Source organism: Octopus sinensis, linkage group LG17, assembly GCF_006345805.1.
Source record: "Octopus sinensis linkage group LG17, ASM634580v1, whole genome shotgun sequence".
Taxonomy (NCBI): domain Eukaryota; kingdom Metazoa; phylum Mollusca; class Cephalopoda; order Octopoda; family Octopodidae; genus Octopus; species Octopus sinensis.
This window is the reverse complement of record NC_043013.1, coordinates 7,789,910-7,804,508: the sequence shown is the minus strand read 5'-3', so window position 1 is coordinate 7,804,508 and position 14,599 is coordinate 7,789,910. Positions and strand designations below refer to the sequence as shown.

At 37.4% G+C, this 14,599-nt stretch overlaps 1 protein-coding gene across 7 annotated transcripts in view; it reads right to left on the bottom strand.

The window, feature by feature from the left end:
- The window catches only part of LOC115220978 (PTB domain-containing engulfment adapter protein 1), a 246,285-nt gene that overhangs the window by 7,821 nt on the left and 223,865 nt on the right, over positions 1 to 14,599 (bottom strand). For 6 of the 7 annotated variants that reach the window (XM_029791192.2, XM_029791194.2, XM_029791191.2 and 3 more), the window contains 4 exons: positions 11,042 to 11,179; positions 7,277 to 7,393; positions 1,969 to 2,073; positions 453 to 653 (listed from right to left, as the gene is read on the bottom strand). In XM_029791192.2, coding sequence (XP_029647052.1) covers positions 453 to 653; positions 1,969 to 2,073; positions 7,277 to 7,393; positions 11,042 to 11,179 — 561 coding nt within the window. The remainder of the gene's footprint in view (positions 1 to 452; positions 654 to 1,968; positions 2,074 to 7,276; positions 7,394 to 11,041; positions 11,180 to 14,599) is intronic. The other variant, XM_029791195.2, reaches the window with a different exon arrangement.

Below are 14,599 nucleotides of genomic sequence, written 5' to 3'. Positions count from 1 at the left end.
ATAAGTACTAGGCTTACAAAGAATCAGTCCTGGGGTCGATTTGCTTGACTAAAGGCGGTGCTCCAGCATGGCCACAGTCAAAATGACTGAAACAAGTAAAAGAGTATAGAGATATATGTATATATGATAATGTAAGCATTACTTTAGACACATAAGACAACCAGTTTCAAGCGTATGGAAGTATTAGATTTGCAGGGAGATTACAAGAACGGGCTTCAAATATTTAGTAAAAACAAATAAAGCAATGAAAAATAATGATTTTATCCCAAAACCTTTTTTAGTAAATAGCAGGAATATTTTATGTTAAGAGTTATTAAGGGTTTAATAAACACATCTATTTTCTTTTCTGGTTTAGTTCATACGGGTGTTAGGAAGAAAGCACAACATTTATTCCATGTTGTTAGAAAAAAGTTATATTGAAATCGCAATGCGAAGCTGGTTTTTAAAATTACCTCCTTTCGTACTGTGTGTGAAACTGGGGATGGTGAAAAGATATCAGTTGGTGAGGATGGTGAAAAAATATCTGTTGGTGAGGTAGGTGCTTTATTATACGGAGGAGAAGTACTGCTTGAAGTCAGAGAAATCATGCCACCAGTGTTTGAAGTAACAGCCGTAGGACTGGAAACAGTTCCCACTGTGCCAAGGTTTAAAATCTGCGAGTTGGAGGATTTCAGACGGCCGAATTAATTTACAGTAAAATGACATGTGATGGAAGGACTTTTTTTTTTCTTTGTTTGGTAGAAATTTAAAAAAAAAAAAAAATCCAGATTCTGCTTTAAATTTTTACTGAACAAGTAAGTAACCAAGTGTTAGACATTTCTTTTAAAATAAAATTCTGTATACATATATGATCAGTGTTACAACATTGATCTCTAACTGTCCCCAACAAAGCTGCTACAGTTCCATGTGGTGCTGAGACTTCAACAGCATATTTAGCTTCAGAATTAAAGCTTAATTTACTATTCTTAAACTAAACTACAGCAACAGATGTATGGATGTGGAGATCTTGGTCAAGAAGTAAGGTTGAATGTACAAAGTTCCATCTTTTCTTTTATTCCGTTGTTCAATTATGGAAAGTCAACAGTTGCAAATTTGAATTTTGAACAAATATTTCTCAATGCTGCCAGTGCTAAAGAAACAAACAATACGACTAGCATGCTGAGAAAGTTGGGTTAACCAAGGTGAATTCCAGTGTAACTTCATCTCTTAGAGAGAAGCAATAAAATCATGCAATATTGCAAGAAATCATGCAAAGCCATGCAAAAGTTAAAAATCAATCAATAAAAATATAAATTTAAAAATTCACAAATTTACTAAGTTTTGATCAATTATCTAATTAAATTAATTTTTTTAATGAATTTTACTTTAGTTTATTAATTTTCTTTTCTTTTCATAGACAGTATCTGAATTTCAAACACTGTATTCTATCAAATATTAGATATTGATATAACAGTGCCAGCAGGTCCCAATCAGTCTAAAAGAATTGACTTAGAAATTCCCCATCTGGCGCTTGGTTTTACGAGACCAGATGTGGAATGACAGATTAATTCTTAGAGAGAGGCAACTGTGACCTGGCAGTAACAATGCCTAGTTACTTAGATATTATGAAGGAAATGCCAGTAAATTAGACAAACGATAAACTCAAAGTGCATCATGCTAGACATGGGAAAAGAGACATGCTGTGAAATATCTGAATAGTGAAATAATGGTAGATGAAAAAACAAAAAAGGTGTTTGTCTTGAAATACATAACATAAATATAGAGTAGCATAAACATTCAAACATTATGACGTGGTTATCTTTGCAAATCTTACTGCATTTTACATGGAATTTTTGGTTCTCCAAAATTGTCATGTGTATAAGTTGACCTGCTTTTCTTTTTTTGCTGCAAATTTCGGTCTGAAAAATTCAACTTGTATGCCAGAAAATATGGTAATATAACTATAACAATTTAAACAGAATTTCTTACATTATTAGCACTTTTGTAGAAATCCACATCAGATTTGTCTTTGAGATTTTCCAGGTCAACAATCCTCTTTTTTAAAGTTTCATTTTCTTGTTGTAGAGTATTCACCTAATGAATGATAAACAAAAGTGATTTAATTAAATCTCTATATATATAAACGGCAAAATGTCTGCGTATGTGTCCTTTATACAAATCCACAATTTTTCAGTCAGAGAGCTCGCACTTTCTATGGCCATTCAAAACCATCCAAAGGTGGTCATGCACATCTTTACATTTCCCCAGTCACCCTGCAAAGCCATTAAAAAAATCAATAGAAGTGACTTTTTAGTGAATTTTCTATCCAAAACCCAATCAAAATGCCCAAAACTTGATACACCATTTGAATGCCAGCTAGCTGTATGTGATTGGTCGGAGATTTGGACAGTACTCTTGTGTATGTGTGCACGCACGCAGCTGTATATGCATGCACTAGCACTATGACCTGGCGTTGCCGGGTCATAGTGCTAGTCAACAATATTTTAGATAAACATTCACTACAACCAATAATTATACTTCAGTAGTTGTGATAAAACAGCTTTTATTTCACTAAAATGTAAATTAATCTTGGCTCGTTCTTTTAGTTTGTCTTTTTTTTAAATATCAACCCAAAGGCAAAACTGGAGACTACTTATTTGGGAAGCAAACTTGTTAACCATACAGCTACACCTGCACCTATATGTGTGTGTACTTACTACTTACTTGTATTAGTGACGGCATTCACCTGGGATGGGTTAAGCAAACTCTGATGAACTAGTTCACCATGTCACTCATGTTTGTTGTTTCAGTGGAAATACAAGTTCACGTGTAGTCCCCTGTCACATGCATACACACTCTGGGACACTGACAGAGTGAGCCAGCTTAATCCTAGGCAGCCAAGCAAGAGCCACTGACTGCATGGTACCTTGGGTGAGTGTCTTCTATTATAGCACCAGGCCAACAGAAGCTTGTCATGTATATATACTTGCATACGTGTGTGTATGTGTGTGTTTATGCATCTTCTTGATATTGCATGATAGTTGTGTCATCATTATACCAGTGAGGTCATGTGTTCCCAGTCTACCCTGAAAAATCACATCTGGTTATAGGGAAATATTACCTTACTTGGTAGCAAATAAGGGGATGGCAACAGGAAGGACATCCAGCAAATGAGGGGTTGGCAACTGGAAGGACACTCACCTTGCCATCAATTATCAACTGTTACAGAGGATTCTCTGACCAAGTCACCATCGATTATCAGAACAGATGTAGCCGAGGTCTGAAGCAGGTTCTAGAGACATGCTTTAACAAAAACTAAAAGGTGCCTCACTTCCAGGGGTCTTCCAGCACACTGGACACCAACTTGGAAATTCTGAGGGCCCGTGCTATTGCTAGATGTTGAACCCATCCTAGGTTCATCCGTCCTTTTGACAGGTAATGTTTTTAGTCCTTCTGGGCTTCTAGCAACCCACCTCACCAGGAAAACCTAGTGGAGATGACCTGACCATGCAACAGGTTGCAATTGGATTCCATGTTATCAGTATCACTCAAGAGAGACCTCACAAATGACCTGACACGTGTGTGTTTGTATTTCTCACCAACCACTTGACAAGTGACACCGATTCATGTCTCCATAACTTAACCCTTTTGATACTAACCTGCCTGAAACTGCCTCTGGCTCTGTAGTACAAATATCTTGTCTCCAAAACTTCTGAATTAAAATCTTCAACCAAACCTTAGACACAATTTATGTTCCTATCACTCATCATCATTGTTTGACCGTGGTCGAGACAATGGAATTTACCATGCTACGCCAGACTTCACGGTCCATCATGGCATTACAGAGGTCCTGTTGCTGGATGCCTGTATCCCTGGAGATTACATCAGGGTAGGAGAGTGTGCGCCCTCTGGTATTGCGAGCAGATGGCTTCCAGAGGAGAAGAGTAGAAATTACCTTGTTTTCAGCTCTACAACAATGTCCAGCAAACTGGACTCTCCTACCTTTCACAAGAGATGACACAGGTGGTAGTTTCCCATATATTTGCATTTTGGTTGGATGGCACTTCCTATCACTAGCTTAATGATAACTAAGTTATTTTACTAAATTCTTTGTTATATTTAAAATTAATTGACAGAAACATAGAGCATCTCAACAGAAATATGGTAACAAAAGGGTTAATAGTTTGGTTAAAGAGACTGATGGAATAAATGCTAGACTTTAAAATAAGTACTGGAATCAGTTTATTTGACTAACACTGACACTACAAGGCAGTGCTCCAGCATGACCGAAGTCAGATGTTTAAAAGAATTAAAAATCAAAAATTCTTTTAAATTAAAAAAGAAAAACAAATTAAAAAAAAAATTTATTTACTATCATAAAAAACTGGCCTTTTTAGCATGTAAGGAGTCCTGCCAATGGTCTCCTTTTTTGTGTATAAAAACATTTTATACACTCTTATATTTAAAAAATTTATTTACGAAAGTTTAAAACATGTGATCTAAATTCAGGCACGAATCTGTAATGAATATGAATGCAAAGTTCCTAAAAATAGAATCGTTAACAGCACACTGTTCTCAATTAACATCGTGCATAGTTAAGTAAACCCACCCTAAAGTCACTCAGCTATGGAATACAACCTATTTAATAGGACTAATTATAGAAAAGCTCAGCAAAGAATAGTTGACTGAAGTATTATAACGTAAATGGTTACCACTAATACTGTATCCAGGTGTCCTGGGAGGCACGATGTTCATTAGAGAAATATATTTTTCAACTAAAATACAAACACATTTTACTGAAGCAAACGAGGTCAACATTTTGTTTTTATATGGAGCCAAGACAAGCCTGTAGCCATTAGGAATATGTCTCCGTCAATTTATTCTCAATAAATCTTTTTGTCTTTTGTTTGTGGCCATGCTGGAGTACCACCTTGGAGGGTTTTAGTTGAGTATATTGACCGCCGAGGTCAACTTTGCCTTTCATCCTTTCGGGGTCGATAAATTAAGTACCAGTTACGCACTGGGGTCAATGTAATCGACTTAATCCGTTTGCCTGTTCTTGTTTAGCCCCTTGTGGGTAGTAAAGAAATATATATTGACACTTGTACTTATATTCTTTTCTAGAGTCTGGTACTTTATTCTATCAGTCTGTTCTGCTGAACTGCTAAGTCGTAGGGATGCAAGAGAGCGAATGAACACACACACACGACAGGCTTCCAGAGTTTCCACCAACCAATTTCACTCACAAGACATTGGTTGGTCCAGTGCCCAAGGTGTCGTGCAAAGCAAGCTTCTTAATCACATAGACATGGCTATCCCCAATGAAGACACTCAGTCAGTCCACAAAGGTGAAGAAAAAACAAAAAACAAACAAAAAAACACACAAAAAAAACTAGTAAACTATAAAAAGAATTTGTCACAAAATCAAATCCTCAGAATTGCACAGAACCTCTTTTCTCAATGAAAATATGAAAAGTGAGAGAAAGAGAAAGAGAATGAAATATTAAAAAGAGAGAGAGGGGGAGGGGGGGAATAGTTACACAAAAAAAAAAGATTTAAGAAAATAAATAAATAAATAAATAAGTAGGTAAAATGGTAAACAGATGTTTCAAATCATCAGCTTCAATCAATCAATATCGATATCAAAAGTTTTCAATCTCCTTTCTTCTTTTTTTTTTTGATAGAAGGTTTAAAAAAAAAACAAAACAAAAAATATCTGTCGTTTAAAAATATAGAAACAATTACTCTTTTTAAAAAATTTATTTTATTTGTTTCAGTCATTTGACTGCGGCCATGCTGGAGCACCGCCTTTAATCGAGCAACTCGACCCCGGGACTTATTCTTTTGTAAGCCCAGTACTTATTCTATCGGTCTCTTTTGCTGAACCGCTAAGTAACGGGGACATAAGCACACCAGCATCGGTTGTCAAGCAATGCTAGGGGGACAAACACAGACGCACAAACATATACACACACATATATATATATACATATATACGACGGGCTTCTTTCAGTTTCCGTCTACCAAATCCACTCACAAGGCTTTGGTCGGCCCGAGGTTATAGTAGAAGACACTTGCCCAAGGTGCCACGCAGTGGGACTGAACCCGGAACCATGTGGTTGGTAAACAAGCTACTTACCACACAGTCACTATTAACCCTTTAGCATTTAGACAATTGTCAAATGTAAAGTTTAATTCACATTCTTTTGAATTAACCATTCATTGTCTTGTATGTAGCTTCAAGATTTCAATGATGTGACTGCTTATTTTTAGAATGACATTGAAGGGGATGTGTGAGAAGTCAGATCTGGCCAATTTGAACATAAAAACAGGTAGAAGAATATTTGGGCAGGATAAGGCCAGCTTAAGATATGGCTGAAGGGTTAATCATACGCGTGTTACAAAGTTATGAATAACATAATTTAACAAATTATTTAACAAATAACATAACAAAATTATGAATAACATAACACACCGATGCTGGTGTGTTTACGTCCCCGTCACTTAGCGGTTCGGCAAAAGAGACCGATAGAATAAGTACTGGGCTTACAAAGAATAAGTCCCGGGGTCGATTTGCGTGACTAAAGGCGGTGCTCCAGCATGGCCGCAGTCAAATGACTGAAACAAGTAAAAGAGTAACATGTTTTTAAAGATGGATTTTCCAAAGCCTCGAATTACTGGCCATATCCGGCCCAAACATGCTCCCTGTTTTATGTTCTGGCCAGCCAGATCCAGCCTATCACACCTATCCTTCAATGCCATTATAATATATACAATCACATCATCATAATTTAGAAGCTACAAAATAATGCATGACGAATCAAAAACAATAAACAATGTGAACGTAAAAGTATTACGTTTGACAGAATAATTTGTGATGCACCATCCGATTGTGGCTGTTGCCAGCCTCGTCTGGCCTCCGTGCCGGTGGCACGTAAAAAGCACCATCCAATCGTGACCGTTTACCAGCCTCGTCTGGCACCTGTGCAGGTGTCATGTAAAAAGCACCCACTACACTACGGCATCCAGCCGTAGAAACACTGCCAGATCAGACTGGGCCTGGCGCAGCCTTCTGGCTTCCCAGACCCCAGTTGAACCGTCCAACCCATGCAAGCATGGAAAACGGACGTTAAACGATGATGATGATGATGATGATGCACCAGTATGCTTCATCAAACAATTTGAGAATCGCTGATCCATACAAAAAAAGAAATCACAAAAAACCTATCAGATTTAGAATACATTGTTCTTAATAAGTTATAATGAAAACAGAAACAAAAACAAAAAAAATCCATACCTTTTTCTGTAAAAGAAGGAACTGTTTACGAACATCAATATCTTTGCCAGTTGTTTCCACGAATCTTCGATATGCTAAATCAAACGCCTGACCAACAGTCATGGTTATTTCTTTAGCCTGAAGATGAAAGGGATTTTTACTTTAGAAAACAAGGTCTCCATTGGTTGGGAAAATTAAATTAAAAACAAAGTAAAGTAAAATTATATAAGAAGTGGAAAAAAAAACCCCCTCAAAAACCCCCCCAAAAAACAGTGTTTCAATTTAGTCATTTTAAGTGTTATACAATGTTGAGGCTAAAATGATAAAGAAAATACTAAACTACTACCACTGAGACAGCAATTTTTCATGTTACCGTGCTGCTGTTATGAAAAGAAAGTAGCTTCAGTTGAAAAAAGAAAGTCGTAGTATACTAAACTACCTTAACACGAATGTAGGAAAGAGAAAACCAGACTAGAAATGATAGCTGCAATATGTGACCACTCCTGACCAAATAAATGAATAACAATAGTTGGATTAAAAATCTATTGACCTAAACAAACCAACAGAGAGTTTGAAACATGTCATTTTGTAAAACGATTATTTTAGTCTTTTAGACAGACAGACACACACACAGCTCTAAGGTTAAATATTGTACATGTGAACTCTTGACGTAAAAAAAAAAAAAAAATACTGAGTAATAAAACAGACAGAAATGAGTTGGAAGTTCAAAGAGGGTGGATTGTGGACATCCATTCAAGGATTCTGGTCTGTCTGTCTTTCTCAATTGCACTACTCTGATATTGCCAACACTTCATACTTAAAAATAATGGCTTCTAAGACAAAATCAGCAATTTAAGGGAACAGGATAGTTGATTATATCCACCCCAGTGTTCGACTTCTTGTTCCACCCTACTTATTTCACCCTAAAAGGATGAATGGCAATATCGACTTTGACAAGATTTGAACCGGGAACATAAGAAGCTGGAAGAGATGCCGCTAAGCACTGGGTTCAACGTAATAAATGTATGGTCGATTCACTACTTTGTATTTGCTTTGGACTGTGACCATGCTGGAGTACCACCTTGAAGGTTTTTACTCAAACAAATTGATCCCAGAACTCCTTTTCTGTTTTTAAACCTGATACTTATTCCCTTACTCTATCAGTCTCTTTTGCTGAACCACTTTGTTACACGGTTGTGAATGAACCAACACTGGTCGTCAAGCAGTGCTGGGGGACAAATGCAACTGCACACAGACATATACATATATATATATGATAATGATGGTATACATGCGCACACATGCTAACACACACACATACAGTCACACATTCATACACCTTTCACTACAGCTGCTGACTTGTGACTGACCTCTCACAGCGACATATACACCAACACACACAAATCCTACTACACACGCTCACACACAGACGACTCACACAAACACACATAGAATTTCTACCACACACAAATCCTGATTTGTAAACCCATCTAACCCATGTATAAACAAAAGAAAAAAAAAGACATTACATGAAAATGTTATCTTTGTACACAGTTCCAGGATAATTTTGGTTGTTCTAACAATTGAACAAAGTCTAAGAAAATGAAGTTCAAGAGAAAAGGTAGAGGGGAAAGGTAGGGAAGTATTGACATTGGAAAAACAAAATGATTTTTAATACTAGGCGCAGGAGTGGCTGTGTGGTAAGTAGCTTGCTTACCTTCCACCTGGTTCCAGGTTCAGTCCCACTGCATGGCACCTTGGGCAAGTGTCTTCTACTATAGCCTCGGGCCAACTAAAGCCTTGTGAGTGGATTTGGCAGACGGAAACTGAAAGAAGCCCATCGTATATATGTCTCTCTATCATGCTTTCACCTCCTTCAATTCTATACCCTACTCAGTTGAGATGGTCTTGTTTTGCAAGTACTTTGCATTAGGAAGGGCATCTAGCTGCAGAAAATTGTGCCAAAGCACAAGTCAATCCTTTGACTTGACAGTTCATCGAACTGTCTAACCCATGCCAGCATGGAAGATGGATGTTAATCGATGGTGTGCAAGAAAGAAGACTGTTCTGGTATGGCCATGTAATGCATATAAACAAAGACCGTGGAGGCATAATGGCCCAGTGGTTAGGGCAGCGGACTCGCGGTTTTGATTCCCAGACCGGGTGTTGTGAGTGTTTATTGAGCGAAAACACCTAAAGCTCCACGAGGCTCCGGCAGGGGATGGTGGTGATCCCTGCTGTATTCTTTCACCACAACTTTCTCTCACTCTTACTTCCTGTTTCTGTTGTACCTGTATTTCAAAGGGCCGGCCTTGTCACTCTCTGTGTCACGCTGAATATCCCCGAGAACTACGTTAAGGGTACACGTGTCTGTGGAGTGCTCAGCCACTTACACGTTAATTTCACGAGCAGGCTGTTCCGTTGATTTGGATCAACCGGAACCCTCGTCGTCGTAACCGAAGGAGTGCTTCCATCCATAAAGAAAGACAGTTGCATCAAGAGGTGCTTATCTTTAATTGTAGCGGGGGACATGTGGAAGGGGTAGACCCAGGAAGATGTGGGATGAAGTGGTGAGAAAGGACCTATAAACATTGGGACTCACAGAGGGAATGACAGGGGACAGAGATTCCTGGTGGTTTGCTGTGCTTGTAAAGACATGTCAAGCTAGGTAAGAGCACGGTTGTCCTTGCAAAACCCACTCCAGTTGGGCATCCCTAATCTTGTGGATTCATAAGAGCTGGTGCTGTGTAAAAAGCACCTGTACCTGTGCTGCATAAAAGCACCCAGTACACTCTGTAAAATGGCTGGCGTTAGGAAGGGCATCCAGCCATAGAAACCATTCTAAATTAGACGTGGAGTCAGCCTGAACAGCCCTTCAGCTGGTCAGTTCCTGTCAAACTATGTGAACTATGCCAGCTTGAAAAATGGATGTTAAATGATGATATACACATATATATAGTTTATTCTTAAACAAGAATGTTGTTGACAGTGACTTTGGCTTAACAGGCCAAAACTTCAAAGTCACTGTCAACATTTTTGTTTAAGAATAAATTTGTATTCTACAGAAGTATAAAGGAACCTTTCAGGTAATGTAAAAGTGTTTTTATTATAACTAAACATAAAAAACAAGCCTTAATACAATATATATTTATAAATATATACATATATATATATATCATCATCATCATCATTTAGCGTCCGCTTTCCATGCTAGCATGGGTTGGACGGTTCAACTGCATCAAGTCCAGTCTGATCTGGCAGTGTTTCTATGGCTGGATGCCCTTCCTAACGCCAACCACTCTGTGAGTGTAGTGGGTGCTTTTTACGTGCCACCCGCACAGGTGCCAGATGGAGCTGGCAAACGGCCACAGACGGATGGTGCTTTTTACGTGCCACCGGCACGGGGGCCAGGCGAGGCTGGCAACGGCCACGATCGGATGGTGTTTTTTACGTGCCACTGGCACAGGGGCCAGAAAGACAGACTTCTTTCATTTTCTACCTACCAAATCCATTCACAAGGCTTTGATCAGTTTGGGGCTATGGCAGAGGACATTTACCCAAGGAACCATACAATGGGATTGAACTGAAAACCATGTGGCTGGGAAGCAAATTTCTTAACCACACAGCCATAGTGTGTTCTACTGACCATCCAAGTTCTACTGGATGATCTTTGAATGGTTTTGGGGCCATAAAACAATAAGTGATTTTAGATAGTTTGTTATCAAAATGGTTAATGGAGGTAATGTTGTGCTTTGGTAGAAATTTGTCACAAATTTTCAGACTTACACATTTTTCACTGTCAAATACATAGCAAAAATGTTTATTAGAATCAGCGGCTTTGGCAATGAATGTGAACATTCGTTTATCTGATTTGTCATCGGCGCAGTAGGATATACGATGTAGAGGATTCTGGTGTAAGATGATCTAGAAACGAAAGAAAACAAAAGAAGGTCAGAACATTTCAATGACGAATGCGTGATATTAATTACAATATTAATGTCTCTTGACAAAGTACAAGAAATGATGATGAACAGGCTATTGATTAAATTACATTATATTCTACATAGTAGCTGAAAAACTATTGAGAAAGCTCTACATGGTCACTTGGTCCCCTGAAAAAATAGAGATCAAATCTTTCTTATATCACAGTCTGCTATCATACAAAAGAGAGGCCTGGTCCCAAATACTTGCAAGAGAGTGGATTCTGCCATAGGGACCCAATGGCCAGATGATGGCACTGAAATGGGTGACAGATTAAGTCTACCAATCCTGGAAGAATGATAGGATAAGTTGAATGTTTGTGCTGTTTGAACTCACACATAGAGGTTCAAAATTAAATCTTTCAGTTTGAGGATAAGTTTCAAAATTGATGCATCTGTAAATAACAGTAATATATTGGGTAAAAACAAACAAAAAACCTTTAGATGGGGGTGGGGGTTAAAAAAGGGTTTGTGGCTGCCAGTGAGACTTGAACTTGCATCTTTTGTATCCATGACAGACATGCTAACCATTACACTAAAAGAACCTTTGATCTCCCTTTCATTCAATCAAAAGTGATAAAGTAAATTTGTTTACATCGAAGAACCATTGAGAAAATCTGAAATCTCTCTATATATAAAACTGAAGTTGTCTGTGTGTGTATGTGTGGCAAGTTTGGTAGCCTTCAACTAACACTATCTCCTCCAAGACCCTGCGGCGCAAGTTGACCAAAATTGAGAGTATGATAGAAGAAGGCTTGCTCTTCCTTCCATAGAAGAAAAAATTCAAATTGGACCATGTTAACACCAAAAATTATTTACATAAAAAAGGTGCTTTTTTTCTATGAAAATCCCTATTTTTTACGATTTTTGACTGCTGTGTTGCCATTTTTCGGCATATTTCAACCAGAAAAATGTTCACTTAAAGAGAATAACAAGGTACATAATGCAAAATTTTTACTTTTCAAAAATTCCAATTCTAAAGGGTTGAAACAAACCTGAGCAACGCTGGGCAATAATACTGCTAGTAAATCCTAAAAGTGAGACTCAAAATGGTTACAACTACAAATAAAAGCATACAATATATTCTGTTAAAAGATGTTTTGATGTAAAAAAAAATGAAAATAAAAAAAAAGTGAAAGGCTGCTGGTGGGATTTGAACCGGCAACTCCTATGACAATGACAAATGTGCTACCCACTACACTAAAGTTTCAACCTGAAGTTCTTCTTAAACTCAATATATTACATACTGTTATTTATATCCACATCCACTTTGAGATGCTCCTTTAAATGATTTATTTCACATCACAAAGCTTCGACACTTTCAGGATGTAAATATAAATGTTATTAATTATTCATGTCATTACTTTAATGTTTTTTTTTGTTGTTTGTTTTACCAATATACCACCATCTTTACTAATTACAATACAGACATATTAAACATTAAATCAATCAACACAACTATGCAGTCTCTCGGCTGTGTTGAATTGCTCAGCTCCCGTCGTTAGTGCCAGACTATAACAAAGCAAAATACAAACAGTAAGAAGTTACACCGACTCTAATTAATTTGCTCGTAAAAAGGCTGGAAACTCTTTTCAGTTGATCAGTGCTATATACTGCAATGCTGTATACTACAATACACACAAACAAGTCAACAATGAAGCCTGGCTAGATCAGCTAGAAAGAACAACCAAATACCCCTTAAATCATAAACCCTTTAGCATTTAAACCGGCCATATCCGGCCAAAAGCATTCTGCCTGTTTTAGTTCAAACTGGCCAGATCTGGTCTCTCACACCAACCCTACAATATTATTTTAAAAATTAAGAGCTACCTCATCAAAATCTCATAGCTACAAGATTAATGAATGATTAATTCAAAACAATGTGGATGAAGAAGCATTAATTTTGGCAGAATAATGCGAACCCTAAAGGGTTGAGCCAGCTATATCCAACCCAAATATTCTACCAGTTTTATGTTGAAACAGGCCAGATCCAGCCTCTCATATCATCATCATCATCATCATCATCGTTTAACGTCCGTTCTCCATGCTAGCATGGGTTGGACGGTTCAACTGGGGTCTGGGAAGCCAGGTGGCTGCACCAGGCTCCAGTCTTATCTGGCAATGTTTCTACAGCTGGATGCCCTTCCTAACACCAACCACTCCGTGAGTGTAGTGGGTGCTTTTTAGGTGCCACCTGCATATCTATCCTACAATGTGCCATTCTAAAAATAAACAAACACATCTTCAAAATCTTGAAGCTACAACACACCACATGATTCATTTTTTAAAATGTAGATAAATAAGCATTAAATTTGATAAATTAATCTGAATGCTAACGGGTTAAAATAAAAAAAAAAAAAACATATGATAATCCTTTTGTTACCATATTTCTGTTGAAAAACACAGCCTTTGCTTCAATTTATTTTGAAACTAATGAAATTAGTAAGATAACTTTTTCAATATTTATTGGGTTTTTGTAATCATAATTAACATGAAATTTTAGTGGAAAGTTTTAATTAATATTACTTTAAAACAGGAAGTTTGCATCAAAGGACCAAGGGCAGTTTTTGACAGGCTCGTATCAAAAGGGATAATGTACTGTTTAATTAGATACACCATTGTCATTGTTTTAACATCCACTTTTACATGCTTGCATGTGTAGGACAGAGTTTACCAAGGGAGATGTTCTATGACTTGATGTTCTTCATGTTGTCAATCCCCACTTATTTCCAAATAAGGTAATACTCTTCCCATCGTCAGACGTATTTTTGTAGAATGTTGGAAACAAATGCCATTCATTTGTAAAAATCACTCAATGTCAAAACAAAGATGTACACAACAAGCTTTTTTCAGTTCCCATTAAAAAACAGATGGAATGGTCAAAGGGAGAACAACTTGGGACTAAACAATAACACTGTGTTTTTGAACAGACTGCATTTTTTTCGGTTAATGTATTGGGTTGTCTGGAAAGTTTCTGCCGATTTTTAAAGGAAAGAAAAAGATCAATAAATACTTGCCATTACATTTTTAATCAACCAAATATGAACCATTTTGTTGCACAATGAGTCTCCATCTTGCCTTTAACTTGAAAATACCCTCTTCCCAGAACTGAGGTGGTTTCATGGCAAATAATTCATCAAGGTATCTTTTTATGTCATCCAAGGAATTGAAATTTTTACCATTAAGACTATTCTGCAGAGACCTGAATAAGTGGAAATCCGAAGGAGCAATATCTGGTGAATATGGATGGTGGGGTAACACATCCTAGCCAAGCTGCAGCAATTTTTGTCTGGTTCCCAAAGCATCAAGTGCCGAAAATGAACTTTCTTATCTTCCATTTTAAAGGGTTACAGAATTAACACAG